The 15,795-nt window shown below is 47.5% G+C and overlaps 1 protein-coding gene across 4 annotated transcripts in view; it reads left to right on the top strand.

Annotated features, from left to right (window-relative positions):
• LOC112251520 (1-phosphatidylinositol 4,5-bisphosphate phosphodiesterase beta-1-like) overlaps nt 1-15,795 on the top strand; it is a 281,755-nt gene that overhangs the window by 203,401 nt on the left and 62,559 nt on the right. For all 4 annotated transcript variants that reach the window (XM_042300899.1, XM_042300898.1, XM_042300896.1 and 1 more), the window contains exons 15-24: nt 3,677-3,763; nt 4,636-4,706; nt 4,881-4,977; nt 5,217-5,301; nt 8,467-8,591; nt 12,436-12,590; nt 12,740-12,904; nt 13,252-13,351; nt 13,470-13,574; nt 13,718-13,833. In XM_042300899.1, the coding sequence (XP_042156833.1) occupies nt 3,677-3,763; nt 4,636-4,706; nt 4,881-4,977; nt 5,217-5,301; nt 8,467-8,591; nt 12,436-12,590; nt 12,740-12,904; nt 13,252-13,351; nt 13,470-13,574; nt 13,718-13,833 (1,106 nt within the window). The remainder of the gene's footprint in view (nt 1-3,676; nt 3,764-4,635; nt 4,707-4,880; nt 4,978-5,216; nt 5,302-8,466; nt 8,592-12,435; nt 12,591-12,739; nt 12,905-13,251; nt 13,352-13,469; nt 13,575-13,717; nt 13,834-15,795) is intronic.

The raw sequence follows: 15,795 nt of genomic DNA on the forward strand, positions 1-15,795 counted from the left end.
TGGCTGTAGTTGATCATTCATCACTTTCCTGGCCCTCTCCAACACTGAGCTGTGTTGTTGACTACTTCATATACTCATACCAGTGGAGGCTGCTGAGGGGAGGATGGTAATAATAGCCGGAACAGAGCAAATAGAATTGCATCAAACACCTGGAAACCATTACAGCTAGTACCATGAGCGTATCCTCCCCAATGAAGGAGGTACCAACCTCCTGTGATTCATATCAACTCAGCAGAAAAAGAAACAGCCCTTTTTCAGGACCCTGTCTTTCAAAGATAAAGCGTAAAAATCCAAAACACTTGACAGATCTTCATTGTAAAGGGTTTAAACACTGTTTCACATGCTGTTCAATGAACCATAAACAATTAATGAACATGCACCTGTGGAACGGTCGTTAAGACACTAACGGCTTACAGACGGCGGCAATTATGGTCGAGTTATGAAAACTTAGGACACTAAAGAGGCCTTTCTACTGACTGAAAAACACCAAAAGAAAGATGCCCAGGGTCCCTGCTCATCTGAGTGAACGTGCCTTAGGCATGCTGCAAGGAGGCATGAGGACTGCAGATGTGGCCAGGGCAATACATTGCAATGTCCATACTGTGAGACGCCTAAGACAGCGCTACAGGAAGACATGATGGACAGCTGATCGTCCTCGCAGTGGCAGACCACTTGTAACAACATCTGCACAGGATCGGTACATCCGAACATCACACCTGCGGGACTGGTACAGGATGGCAACAACAACTGCCTGAGTTACACCAGGAACGCACAATCCCTCCATCAGTGCTCAGGCTGTCCGCAATGGGCTGAGAGAGGCTGGACTGAGGGCTTGTAGGCCTGTTGTAAGGCAGGTCCTCACCAGACATCACCGGCAACAACGTCGCCTATGGGCACAAACCCACCGGTGCTTGACCAGACAGGACTGGCAAAAAATGCTCTTCACTGACGAGTTGCGATTTTGTCACACCAGGGTTGATGGGCAGATTCATGTTTATCGTCAAAGGAATGAGCGTTACACCGAGGCCTGTAATCTGGAGCGGGATCAATTTGGAGGTGGAGGGTCCATTGTCTGGGACAATGTGTCACAGCATCATCAGACTGAGCCTGTTGTCATTGCAGGCAATCTCAACGCTGTGTTACAGGGAAGACCTCCTCCTCCCTCATGTAGTACCCTTCCTGCAGGCTCATCCTGACATGACCCTCCAGCATGACAATGCCACCAGCCTTCCTTCTGGCTGATTTCCTGACAAGACAGGAATCCCTCAGTGTTCTGCCAATTCCTGCGAAGAGCCCAGATCTCAATCCCATGTGGTTCCCCTGACATGAGCACTTCTGGGACCTGTTGGATCGGAGGGTGAGGGCTAGGGCCATGACCCCCCAGAAATGTCTGGGAACTTGCAGGTGCCTTGGTGGAAGATGGTAACATCTCACCTCATGAACGGGCAAATCTGGTGCAGTCCATGAGGAGGAGATGCACTGCAGTCCTTAATGCAGCTGGTGGCCCTTCCTGAGGCTGTTACTTTTGAATTTGACCCCCCTTTGTTCAGGGACACATTATTCCATTTCTGTTAGTCACATGTCTGTGGAACTTGTTCAGTTTATGTCTCAGTTGTTGAATCTTGTTATGTTCATACAAATATTTCCAGCATGTTAAGTTTCCTGAAAATAAACAGTGAGAGGACATTTCTTTATTTGCTGAGTTTACTTCCTGTGTCATCCTGTGTCCCTCATGTGGTACCCTTCCTGCAGGCTCATCCTGACATGATCCTCCCTCATGTGGTTCCCTTCCTGTGTGTGCTGTGTGTGCTTGTGTGTGCGTGTGTGTGTGTGTCCTGTGTGGTTCCCTTCCTGCAGGCTCATCCTGTGTGTGTGTGTACCCTTGTGTGGTCATCCTTGACCCTCCCTCATGTGGTGTGTGCTCATCCTGACATGACCCTCCCTCATGTGTACCCTTCCTGCAGGCTCATCCTGACATGACCCTCCCTCATGTGGTACCCTTGTGCAGTGTGTGTGTGTGTGTGTCCCTGTGTGTGTGTGTTGTGCAGTGCTCATCCTGACATGACCCTCCCTCATGTGGTGTGTTCCTGCAGGCTCATCCTGACATGACCCTGTGTGTGTGTGCTTGTGCCACCAGTGTGTGTGTGTTGTGTGTGTGATTTGTGCAAGACAGGAATGTCAGTGTTCTGCCATGTGTGTGTGTGTGTGTGTGTGTGTGTCCCTTGTGTGTGCTGTGTGTGTGTGGACCTGTTGTGTGTGTGTGTGTGTGTGTGTGCTGTGTGTGTGTGTGTGTGTGTGTTTGTGTGTGCTTGTGTGTGTGTGTGTGTGCTTGTGTGTGTGTGTGTGTGTGCTTGTGTGTGCTTGTGTGTGTGTGTGTGTGTGTAACATCTCACAGCAAGTGTGTGTGTGCAAATCTGGTGCAGTGTGTGTGTGTGTGTGTGAGATGTGTGCAGTACTTAATGCAGCTGGTGTGTGTGTGTGTGTGTGTGTGTGTTTTGTGTTTGACCCCCTTTGTTGTGGACACATTATGTCCATTTGTGTTGTCACATGTCTGTAGAACTTGTTGTTTGTGTCTCAGTTGTTGAATGTGTTGTGTATGTTGTGCAAATTTTACACATGTTAAGTTTGTGAAAATGTGTGTGTGTGGACATTTGTTTGTGTTGTGTGTTTGTGTGTGTGTGTGTGTGTGTGTGTGTGTGTGTGTGTGTGTGTGCTGTGTGTGTGTGTGTGTGTGTGTGTGTGTGTGTGTGTGTGTGTGTGTGTGTGTGTGTGTGTGTGTGTGTGTGTGTGTGTGTGTGTGTGTGTGTGTGTGTATGTATCCCTTCACGCTCCTATGGAAGAGATGAGATTGCATTTATAGAGGAGCTCAGGGGTGCCTTCTGAAGTGACAGATTAGGGTAAGGGTTAGGGGTTAGGGAAAATTGTATTTTGAATGGGACTGAATTGTGTGTCCACACAAGGTTAGTTGTACAAGACTGTGTGTATGTGTGTGCCTGCATGCTTCTGTGCATGAGTGTGTCCTTCTGTGCGTGTGTGCATTTGTCAGGTTAAGTTTCATAGCTACCCGGGTGCCTCTGGTACAGCTATGCTTTACCAGAACAGGATAGGCAGGGAGGCAGGCAGCAGGATTGATGCTCTTAGCATTCCCCTTCACACAGAATCACCCTGCATCCATCAACAGCAGCCTACTGGGACTCCCAGCCATTTGCCACACTTGGGGCTGCAGGTAGCCTAGTGGTTAGAACGATGGGTCAGTAACCGAAAGGTTGCTAGATCAAATCCCTGAGCTGAGAAGGTAAAAATCTTACATTCTGCACCTGAACAAGGCAGTTAACCTACTGTTCCTAGGCTGTCATTGTAAATAACAACTTCTTAATTGACTTGCCTTGTTAAATAAAGGTACACACTGCCCCCTGCTGGTAGAGTCACAGACACATTTCATCCTGCACGACTTGCAGTCCATCTTGATCTCTGAAGCATTTCGTAGAGACTGGTAAAGGGAAATATCTGGGAACAGGCTCATTGTAATGGCAGGAATAGAAATGGATTCCTCTGTGTTTGATACTGTTCCATCCATTCCATTACAATGAGTCCATCCTCCGATTTAAAAGTGACACCAGCCTCCACTGCATATACAGTATCACATAATGGTTATTGATTGTTTGCTGTCCACCAGGGTCGACCAACCTGGAGATGACCGAGTCCTCCCAGCCAATAGAAGTCGCTGGGCTCAGCCTCAGATCACAGGGAAGGAAGTCCATTGGTGAGCCATATGGGAAAGACTATAAGGACACAGCTACTCTTAAACCAACAAGCCACAACTGAAAACCGAACCTGACTCTAACCTCATTTTTATAAATTCTGAAGCAAAATATGGTTTGGGTGTCAGGTGTGTCTTTATAGCCTTTTCCAAGCCATACCCTTGGCCTGCACATGGAATTCTATTCCACATCAAGTAACTGATGCAAGCAGTAAAATTTGATTAAAAAAACAGATAAAAATACACCTTATGGAACAGCAGGGACTGTGAAGAGTCACACACACACGCATGCACACACACATAACATACAGTACGCACTATACACACACGTACACATGGATTTTGTGTTGTAGTTATGTGGTAGTGGAGTAGGGGCCTAAAGGGCACACACTTAATGTGTTATGAAAACTGTTGTGAAAGGTAATGTTTTTAATTGGATATAACTGCCTTAATTTTGCTGGACCCTAAGAAGAGTAGCTACTGCCTTGGCAGGAACCAATGGGGATCCATAATACATACAAATACCCCATCAGACACTCCTCCTCCTTTACCTGGTCCTAGAACAACCCTTAGTAGCCCTAGTTCTAAAATCTAGTCACTTCCTTAGTTTCTTCCTTCCCTTATTCCCTTTCTCTAGCTCCTTCCCTTAATTCCTTTTCCTATACCCCCTATCCCTATCTCCCTCCACCCTTTTCCCTAAGTGGCCCTACAGTAACCCCACTGAAAAGCTTGGTGGATCTATTTCCATATTGCTTCCTGCTCTATCCACCCCCTTCATAAGTCTAACCCTGGGGCTTGCTCTCTGACCATACAGCATTCAGTCATCACCAGCATGTAGTCTGAGAAGCTAACTTAAACCTGCATTTGTCTTTCAGGTGAAGTTGAGGCAGAGAGTGACGATGAGGATGATGATGACGATGACTGTAAAAAGGGGTCCATGGATGAGGTACATCTTCATTCTTTCTCCTGCGCCATCAGGTCTCTTGTTACATGTATGGTGTTCTTAGGCTGCCCCCTAGTGGAGATTCAGAAACACACTTACTTCTCGGGCTATGTTTCAATAGTCAAACAAGGAGGAGAGGAGGATTCTCTTTCTGACTGTTGTGTGTTCCTCCTCCAGGGTACAGCGGGCAGCGAGGCGTTTGCCACAGAGGAGATGTCCAACCTGGTCAGTTATGTCCAGCCAGTCAAATTTAACTCCTTCGAGGCCTCCAAAAGTAGGACCATCACTCGTGACCACAACTCAACACCTGTTTAGAGCACACTTAAATATTTACTGCGATTGTGAACCATGTTTTTGTCAGTTTGAATACACATCAACTCAAATGAGTTGTTCTGTTCTCACAGATGTACTGTTTAAAATTCAGCTGGATTTTAAAGCAATAAAAGAATCAATCCCAAAAGTTATGCAATTTTTTAAATGAATTTATCAATCAATCAATTACTGTTGTTCCAGAGGTCAATCGGAGCTATCAGATGTCATCGTTTGTGGAGACCAAAGCCTTGGAGCAGCTCACTAAGTCACCTGTGGAGTTTGTTGAGTATCCTTCCCACTCTGCGTGGAATATTTACTTCAAATGTCTGTTCAAATTTTTCCATTTGTTGAAACTTTTTCGAGTGAAAAAGTTCACCAAAAGCAAGGTGTACTTGTAAATCACCTGGTTAAGTCCAGGAGCCTCATTTATCAAAAGGTTAGTATTTTTTAATTTTGAACTTGATGGGAAAGTGTGTGTACACGCGCAAATCTCAGACCATGTGTACGCTCAACTTCTAGTGTTTGATCAACTGACTGGGGTATTCCAGCGACACAACAAATATTAGGCTACTATTTATCCATTGCTCATTCACTAGCCAAGTATGCTCAACAGTAAATAGACTTGTAGCCTATGTCAGTATGGGTAGCCTACAGTATTACTGTGCAATAGGAGCTGGACATAATAACATGTTTAAGGAAATAGAAAGACAATCATGCATTGATAGACAAAATATTGAACAACAATTCATCTTTTGCAGAGAATTGCAGGCTGTAGGCAGCATTTACTCTTAAATCGTTCAATAGACAATCAATCAATCTTACAGAATGCGCTGGCAGTGTTTAGCACTCGCTATAGGCGGCATGCATTTTTAGTTTAAAAAAGTAGCTGAAAAAGATTAAAACATTCTGCCCACACCTGTGTAGAAATGTGATCAAACTGTCATGGCCCAGTTCCAACATCTTCAAATCATGCTGCAAATGACAAGGTTTTTGTTCCCATAAAAGGTGATGGAGTGAATATTGCAGGCTGGATTGTAACACTCGTTCACGAGCTTAGAAATCAAATCAAATCAAATGTTATTTGTCACATACACATGGTTAGCAGATGTTAACGCGAGTGTAGCGAAATGCTTGTGCTTCTAGTTCCGACAATGCAGTAATAACCAACAAGTAATCTAACTAACAATTTCAAAACTACTGTCTTATACACAGTGTAAGGGGATAAAGAATATGTACATAAAGATATATGAATGAGTGATGGTACAGAGCAGCTTAGGCAAGATACAGTAGATGGTATCGAGTACAGTATATACATATGAGATGAGTATGTAAACAAAGTGGCATAGTTAAAGTGGCTAGTGATACATGTATTACATAAGGATGCAGTCGATGATATAGAGTACAGTATATAGGTATGCATATGAGATGAATAATGTAGGGTATGTAACATTATATTAGGTAGCATTGTTTAAAGTGGCTAGTGATATATTTTACATAATTTCCCATCAATTCCCATTATTAAAGTGGCTGGAGTTGAGTCAGTGTCAGTGTCAGTGTGTTGGCAGCAGCCACTCAATGTTAGTGGTGGCTGTTTAACAGTCTGATGGCCTTGAGATAGAAGCTGTTTTTCAGTCTTTCGGTCCCAGCTTTGATGCACCTGTACTGACCTCGCCTTCTGGACGATAGCGGGGTGAACAGGCAGTGGCTCCGGTGGTTGTTGTCCTTGATGATCTTTATGGCCTTCCTGTAACATCGGGTGGTGTAGGTGTCCTGGAGGGCAGGTAGTTTGCCCCCGGTGATGCGTTGTGCAGACCTTACTACCCTCTGGAGAGCCTTACGGTTGTGGGCGGAACAGTTGCTGTACCAGGCGGTGATGCAGCCCGCCAGGATGCTCTCGATTGTGCATCTGTAGAAGTTTGTGAGTGCTTTTGGTGACAAGCTGAATTTCTTCAGCGCCCATGAGGTTGAAGAGGCGCTGCTGCGCCTTCTTCACGATGCTGTCTGTGTGAGTGGACCAATTCAGTTTGTCTGTGATGTGTATGCCGAGGAACTTAAAACTTGCTACCCTCTCCACTACTGTTCCATCGATGTGGATAGGGGTGTTCCCTCTGCTGTTTCCTGAAGTCCACAATCATCTCCTTAGTTTTGTTGACGTTGAGTGTGAGGTTATTTTCCTGACACCACACTCCGAGGGCCCTCACCTCCTCCCTGTAGGCCGTCTCGTCGTTGTTGGTAATCAAGCCTACCACTGTTGTGTCGTCCGCAAACTTGATGATTGAGTTGGAGGCGTGCGTGGCCACGCAGTCGTGGGTGAACAGGGAGTACAGGAGAGGGCTCAGAACGCACCCTTGTGGGGCCCCAGTGTTGAGGATCAGCGGGGTGGAGATGTTGTTGCCTACCCTCACCACCTGGGGCGGCCCGTCAGGAAGTCCAGTACCCAGTTGCACAGGGCGGGGTCGAGACCTAGGGTCTCGAGCTTGATGACGAGCTTGGAGGGTACTATGGTGTTGAATGCCGAGCTGTAGTCGATGAACAGCATTCTCACATAGGTATTCCTCTTGTCCAGATGGGTTAGGGCAGTGTGCAGTGTGGTTGAGATTGCATCGTCTGTGGACCTATTTGGGCGGTAAGCAAATTGGAGTGGGTCTAGCGTGTCAGGTAGGGTGGAGGTGATATGGTCCTTGACTAGTCTCTCAAAGCACTTCATGATGATGGATGTGAGTGCTACGGGCGGTAGTCGTTTAGCTCAGTTACCTTAGCTTTCTTGGGAACAGGAACAATGGTGGCCCTCTTGAAGCATGTGGGAACAGCAGACTGGTATAGGGATTGAATGAATATGTCTGTAAACACACCGGCCAGCTGGTCTGCGCATGCTCTAAGGGCGCGGCTGGGGATGCCGTCTGGGCCTGCAGCCTTGCGAGGGTTAACACGTTTAAATGTCTTACTCACCTCGGCTGCAGTGAAGGAGAGTCCGCATGTTTTTGTTGCAGGCCATGTCAGTGGCACTGTATTGTCCTCAAAGCGGGCAAAAAAGTTATTTAGTCTGCCTGGGAGCAAGACATCCTGGTCCTTGACTGGGCTGGTTTTCTTCTTGTAGTCTGTGATTGACTGTAGACCCTGCCACATACCTCTTGTTGATTTGAGATTCTACTTTGTCTCTGTACTGGCGCTTAGCTTGTTTGATAGCCTTGCGGAGGGAATAGCTGCACTGTTTGTATTCAGTCATGTTACCAGTCACCTTGCCCTGATTAAAAGCAGTGGTTCGCGCTTTCAGTTTCACACGAATGCTGCCAGAAATATAGTATGGCTCTGATCTATCAATGAAAACACACATATGTGTTCTTGCGCACCCAAATCCTAGAATCTCCACGTACGCCAACATTTTGTGAGAAATGAATGTATGGTTGATAATGAGGCCCAAGGTGTCCTGTCCTTAACGGAGCGTGTTCAGGTATAACAAGCTGCAGCTGAGTCGTATCTACCCTAAAGGCACCAGAGTAGACTCCTCCAACTATAACCCTCAGCTCTTCTGGAATGCAGGCTGTCAACTGGTGGCCCTGAACTTCCAGACCATAGGTAAGAACTACATCAACACACACACACTATTTTATTAAGGTGATATATATCTCAGAGCTCTTTACATCATTGAACCTGAGTATGGGAAGGGCTGTGTGTACCTCTGTATCTTTCTAACACCTCTCTCCCTTCTTCTCATCTCCCTCTCTCTTTCCCGATCCCTCCATCCCTCCGTCAATCCATCCCGCGCTCTCTCTCTCTCCCACCTTCTCTCTCTCTCTCTCCCCCTCCCTCTCTCTTTCCACTCCCTCTCTTCCTCCCTCCCTCCATCTCTATCTCCCTTCCCTTTCTCTTTCTCTTTCCTCTCCTACTCTTCCTCCCTCCCTCTGTATCTATCTCCCCTCCCTTTCTCTTTCCTCTCCCACTCTTCCTCCCTCCCTCTGTATCTATCTCCCCTCCCTTTCTCTTTCCTCTCCCACTCTTCCTCCCTCCCTCTGTATCTATCTCCCCTCCCTTTCTCTTTCCTCTCCCACTCTTCCTCCCTCCCTCTGTATCTATCTCCCCTCTCTTTCTCTTTCCTCTCCCACTCTTCCTCCCTCCCTCTGTATCTATCTATCTCCCCTCCCTTTCTCTTTCCTCTCCCACTCTTCCTCCCTCCCTCTGTATCTATCTCCCCTCCTTTCTCTTTCCTCTCCCACTCTTCCTCCCTCCCTCTGTATCTATCTCCCCTCCCTTTCTATTTCCTCTCCCACTCTTCCTCCCTCCCTCTGTATCTATCTCCCCTCCCTTTCTCTTTCCTCTCCCACTCTTCCTCCCTCCCTCTGTATCTATCTATCTCCCCTCCCTTTCTCTTTCCTCTCCCACTCTTCCTCCCTCCCTCTGTATCTATCTCCCCTCCCTTTCTCTTTCCTCTCCCACTCTTCCTCCCTCCCTCTGTATCTATCTCCCCTCTCTTTCTCTTTCCTCTCCCACTCTTCCTCCCTCCCTCTGTATCTATCTATCTCCCCTCCCTTTCTCTTTCCTCTCCCACTCTTCCTCCCTCCCTCTGTATCTATCTCCCCTCCCTTTCTCTTTCCTCTCCCACTCTTCCTCCCTCCCTCTGTATCTATCTCCCCTCCCTTTCTATTTCCTCTCCCACTCTTCCTCCCTCCCTCTGTATCTATCTCCCCTCCCTTTTCTTTCCTCTCCCACTCTTCCTCCCTCCCTCTGTTATCTATCTATCTCCCCTCCCTTTCTCTTTCCTCTCCCACTCTTCCTCCCTCCCTCTGTATCTATCTCCCCTCTCCCACTCTTCCTCCCTCCCTCTGTATCTATCTCCCCTCCCTTTCTCTTTCCTCTCCCACTCTTCCTCCCTCCCTCTTTATCTATCTCCCCTCCCTTTCTATTTCTTATTCACTCTTCCTCCCTCCCTCTGTATCTATCTCCCCTCCCTTTCTCTTTCCTCTCCCACTCTTCCTCCCTCCCTCTGTATCTATCTCCCCTTTCTTTCATTTTCCTCTCCCACTCGTCCTCCCTCCCTCTGTATCTATCTCCCTCCCTTTCTATTTCCCCCCACTCTTCCTCCCTCCCTCTGTATCTATCTCCCCTCCCTTTCTCTTTCCTCTCCCACTCTTCCTCCCTCCCTCTGTATCTATCTCCCCTCTCTTTCTCTTTCCTCTCCCACTCTTCCTCCCTCCCTCTGTATCTATCTCCCCTCCCTTTCTCTTTCCTCTCCCACTCTTCCTCCCTCCCTCTGTATCTATCTCCTCCCTTCTCTTTTCTCTCCCACTCTTCCTCCCTCCCTCTGTATCTATCTCCCCTCCCTTTCTCTTTCCTCTCCCACTCTTCCTCCCTCCCTCTGTATCTATCTCCCCTCCCTTTCTCTTTCCTCTCCCACTCTTCCTCCCTCCCTCTGTATCTATCTCCCCTCCCTTTCTCTTTCCTCTCCCACTCTTCCTCCCTCCCTCTGTATCTATCTCCCCTCCCTTTCTCTTTCCTCTCCCTCTCTTCCTCCCTCCCTCTGTATCTATCTCCCCTCCCTTTCTCTTTCCTCTCCCACTCTTCCTCCCTCCCTCTGTATCTATCTCCCCTCCCTTTCTCTTTCCTCTCCCACTCTTCCTCCCTCCCTCTGTATCTATCTCCCCTCCCTTTCTCTTTCCTCTCCCACTCTTCCTCCCTCCCTCTGTATCTATCTCCCCTCCCTTTCTCTTTCCTCTCCCACTCTTCCTCCCTCCCTCTGTATCTATCTCCCCTCCCTTTCTCTTTCCTCTCCCACTCTTCCTCCCTCCCTCTGTATCTATCTCCCCTCCCTTTCTCTTTCCTCTCCCACTCTTCCTCCCTCCCTCTGTATCTATCTCCCCTCCCTTTCTCTTTCCTCTCCCACTCTTCCTCCCTCTCTATGTGGTACCACTACCGCACGGCAAGCGGTACCGAAGTGCCAAGTCTAGGTCCAAGAGGCTTCTAAACAGCTTCTACCCTTAAGCCATAAGACTCCTGAACATCTAGTCAAATGGCTTCCCAGAGTATTTGCATTGCCACCCTCCCTCTTTTACACTGCTGCTACTCTCTGTTGTTATCATCTATGCATAGTCACTTTAATAACTCTACCTACACATTACCTCAATTACCTCGACTAACTGGTCCCCCGCACATTGACTCTGTACCGGTACCCCCCAAATATATAGTCTCGCTATTGTTATTTTACTGCTGCTCTTTAATCACTTTACTTTTATTTCTTATTCATTTATATATATATACTGTATATTATTATTATATATTTTTTATTGCATTGTTGGTTAAGGGCTCGTAAGTAAGCATTTCACTGTAAGGTCTACACCTGTTGTATTCGGCGCATGTGTCTACCAACATTTTATTTCATTTGTGTCTCTCTCCCTTCATCTCTCTCTCCCCTCACTCTCTCTTCTCTCTCGCCTCTCCTTCTCTATCCCCCTATCTCCCCCCTCTTTCTATGTCTTTCACTCTCCCTCTCCCTTTCCCCCATTTTCTCACTCACTCCCTCTGTATCTATATCCCTGTCTCCCTATCTTTTTCTCCCTGCCTCTCTCTCCCTCTTTCTCTCTCTCTCTCTCCCCTCTCTCTCTCTCTCTCTCCCTCTCTCTCTCCCTCTCTTTCTACCTCTCTCTTTCTCCCTCTCTCCCTTTACCTTTCTTTCTCCCTCCCTCTGTATATTTATCCCTCTCTCTCTCCTTCCCTTAACCTCTCTCTCCCTTAACCTCTCTCTCCCCCTTTCTTTATCTATCTCTCTCTCTGCCCTCTCTCTCTCTTTCCCTTAACCTCTCTCTCCCCTTTCTTTATCTCTCTCTCTCTGCCCTCTCTCTCTCTTTCCCTTAACCTCTCTCTCCCCTTTATTTATCTCTCTCTCTCTGCCCCCTCTCTCTCTTTCCCTTAACCTCTCTCTCCCCCTTTCTTTATCTCTCTCTCTCTGCCCCTCTCTCTTTCCCTTAACATCTCTCTCCCCTTTCTTTATCTCTCTCTCTCTGCCCTCTCTCTCTCTTTCCCTTAACATCTCTCTCCCCTTTCTTTATCTATCTCTCTCTGCCCTCTCTCTCTTTCCCTTAACATCTCTCTCCCCTTTCTTTATCTCTCTCTCTCTGCCCTCTCTCTCTCTTTCCCTTAACCTTTCTCTCCCCCCTTTCTTTCTCTCTCTCTCTGCCCCTCTCTCCCCCTTTCCTTATCTCTCTCTCTGCCCTCTATCTCTCTTTCCCTTAACCTGTCTCTCCCCCTTTCTTTATCTCTCTCTCTGCCCTCTCTCTCTCTTTCCCTTAACCTCTCTCTTTCCCCCTTTCTTTATCTCTCTCTCTCCCCCTCTCCCTCTTTCTACCCCCTCCCCCCCCCCCCCTCTCTCTCTCTCTCTCTCTCTCTCTCTCTCTCTCTCTCTCTCTCTCTCTCTCTCTCTCTCCTTCAGACCTGTCCATGATGTTGAACCTGGGTATGTATGAGTACAATGGAAAGTGTGGTTACAGGCTGAAACCAGAGTTCATGAGACGACCAGACAAACACTTTGATCCCTTCGCTGAGAGCACTGTGGACGGCATCGTAGCCAACACATTGTCTGTTAAGGTGTGTATCTGTGTGTGTGGGTGCGTGTGTGTGTGCATGCTTGCGTACATGTGTATTAGTATGTGTGCGTGTGTGTGTGTGCATGCTTGTGTATGTGTGCACGGACATTACAACGCTCACACTTAATATCTTCATCTCTCTCTCTCCAGATCATCTCAGGCCAGTTCCTGACTGATAAGAAGGTGGGGACGTATGTGGAGATAGACATGTTTGGTCTGCCGGTGGACACCAGAAGGAAGGGTTTTAGGACCAAGACGTCTCAGGGCAACGCTGTCAACCCTGTCTGGGAGGAGGAGGCGTTTGTCCTCAAGAAGGTAAACCACAATGTAGCACCGACTTTTATGGGATTTGTAGTTCTTTAAGATCACCGAAGGTAATGCTGTCAACATCATCTGGGAGGAGGAGACCTTGATCTTCAAGAATGCACACCTATAGATGTACATAATGTTCTATTGAATTATGTGTGTAAATTACTGTTTAAAACATAATAGAGCAAAGTGTTATGGGATTTGTAGTTCTTAATAAATAAAAAAATCCAGACCTCCCAGGGTAATCTGTCAACATTATCTAGGAGGAGGAGGCTGTCATTATCAAAGTGTCTCCTGTCTTACATGGGTGCGTGTGTGTTTGTGTGTGTGTCTGTATGTCTGTCATTCCGCAGGTGGTACTGCCCACTCTGGCCTCGATGAGGATATCTGTGTTTGAAGATGGAGGGAAGTTCATTGGCCATCGCATCATTCCTGTGAATGCCATCCGCCCAGGTGAGGCTTACAGCCTGTTAGCCTGACTGACTACTATTCTGGTCTATTGTTTTGCATGAGTGATACTGTGTAAGCAGTCCTTGAACTTCTGATCACGACCCATGTGTGTGTGTTCCAGGTTATCACTACATTGGTCTGAGGAATGAGAAGAACCAGGCTCTGACCCTCCCTGCTCTGTTTGTCTATGTAGAGGTCAAGGACTATGTCCCTGATACATTTGCAGGTACAGTGGTTGACATACCCTACAGAATACTGGTATATACAGTAACTCACCATAGAGTTCTACCATGTTGATGTTTCCACGGGCTTACATAACATCATCTATGATACATTCTATCCCCTCCCTCACTCTGATCTCTTTCTCAGATGTCATCGAGGCATTGTCCAATCCCATCCGTTACGTCAACCTGATGGAGCAGAGAGCCAATCAACTGGCAGCTCTCACTTTGGAGGAGGGGGCAGAGGAGGAGGACAGCAGAGAGGTGTGTGTGTTTTTGCATTAGTATTTGTGTGTGTTTGTGTGTGTGTGTGCTTGCGTGCGTGTGTGCGTGCGTGTGTGCTTGCGTGCGTGCATGCGTGCGTGTGTGTGTGTGTGTGTGTGATCCCCACACTAATCGACCTGTAACAGATCAATGAGCATCTCCCAGTAGTCCTCTCTTTGGGTTCGAGCTATTGACCAGGGGTTAGGAACTGAGGCCTGTCGCTGTGTGAAGAGATGATTGAGTTAAAGCTATTGACCAGGGGTTAGGAACTGAGGCCTGTCGCTGTGTGAAGAGATGATTGAGTTAGAGCTATTGACCAGGGGTTAGGAACTGAGGCCTGTCGCTGTGTGAAGAGATGATTGAGTTAGAGCTATTGACCAGGGGTTAGGAACTGAGGCCTGTCGCTGTGTGAAGAGATGATTGAGTTAGAGCTATTGACCAGGGGTTAGGAACTGAGGCCTGTCGCTGTGTGAAGAGATGATTGAGTTAGAGCTATTGACCAGGGGTTAGGAACTGAGGCCTGTCGCTGTGTGAAGAGATGATTGAGTTAGAGCTATTGACCAGGGGTTAGGAACTGAGGCCTGTCGCTGTGTGAAGAGATGATTGAGTTAAAGCTATTGACCAGGGGTTAGGAACTGAGGCCTGTCGCTGTGTGAAGAGATGATTGAGTTAGAGCTATTGACCAGGGGTTAGGAACTGAGGCCTGTCGCTGTGTGAAGAGATGATTGAGTTAGAGCTATTGACCAGGGGTTAGGAACTGAGGCCTGTCGCTGTGTGAAGAGATGATTGAGTTAGAGCTATTGACCAGGGGTTAGGAACTGAGGCCTGTCGCTGTGTGAAGAGATGATTGAGTTAAAGCTATTGACCAGGGGTTAGGAACTGAGGCCTGTCGCTGTGTGAAGAGATGATTGAGTTAAAGCTATTGACCAGGGGTTAGGAACTGAGGCCTGTCGCTTTGTGAAGAGATGATTGAGTTAGAGCTATTGACCAGGGGTTAGGAACTGAGGCCTGTCGCTGTGTGAAGAGATGATTGAGTTAGAGCTATTGACCAGGGGTTAGGAACTGAGGCCTGTCGCTGTGTGAAGAGATGATTGAGTTAAAGCTATTGACCAGGGGTTAGGAACTGAGGCCTGTCGCTGTGTGAAGAGATGATTGGGTTAAAGCTATTGACCAGGGGTTAGGAACTGAGGCCTGTCGCTGTGTGAAGAGATGATTGAGTTAAAGCTATTGACCAGGGGTTAGGAACTGAGGCCTGTCGCTGTGTGAAGAGATGATTGGGTTAAAGCTATTGACCAGGGGTTAGGAACTGAGGCCTGTCGCTGTGTGAAGAGATGATTGGGTTAGAGCTATTGACCAGGGGTTAGGAACTGAGGCCTGTCGCTGTGTGAAGAGATGATTGGGTTAGAGCTATTGACCAGGGGTTAGGAACTGAGGCCTGTCGCTGTGTGAAGAGATGATTGGGTTAGAGCTATTGACCAGGGGTTAGGAACTGAGGCCTGTCGCTGTGTGAAGAGATGATTGAGTTAGAGCTATTGACCAGGGGTTAGGAACTGAGGCCTGTCGCTGTGTGAAGAGATGATTGAGTTAGAGCTATTGACCAGGGGTTAGGAACTGAGGCCTGTCGCTGTGTGAAGAGATGATTGGGTTAAAGCTATTGACCAGGGGTTAGGAACTGAGGCCTGTCGCTGTGTGAAGAGATGATTGAGTTAGAGCTATTGACCAGGGGTTAGGAACTGAGGCCTGTCGCTGTGTGAAGAGATGATTGGGTTAAAGCTATTGACCAGGGGTTAGGAACTGAGGCCTGTCGCTGTGTGAAGAGATGATTGAGTTAAAGCTATTGACCAGGGGTTAGGAACTGAGGCCTGTCGCTGTGTGAAGAGATGATTGGGTTAAAGCTATTGACCAGGGGTTAGGAACTGAGGCCTGTCGCTGTGTGAAGAGATGATTGGGTTAGAGCTATTG

Source organism: Oncorhynchus tshawytscha, linkage group LG18 (genome assembly GCF_018296145.1).
Source record: "Oncorhynchus tshawytscha isolate Ot180627B linkage group LG18, Otsh_v2.0, whole genome shotgun sequence".
Classification (NCBI taxonomy): domain Eukaryota; kingdom Metazoa; phylum Chordata; class Actinopteri; order Salmoniformes; family Salmonidae; genus Oncorhynchus; species Oncorhynchus tshawytscha.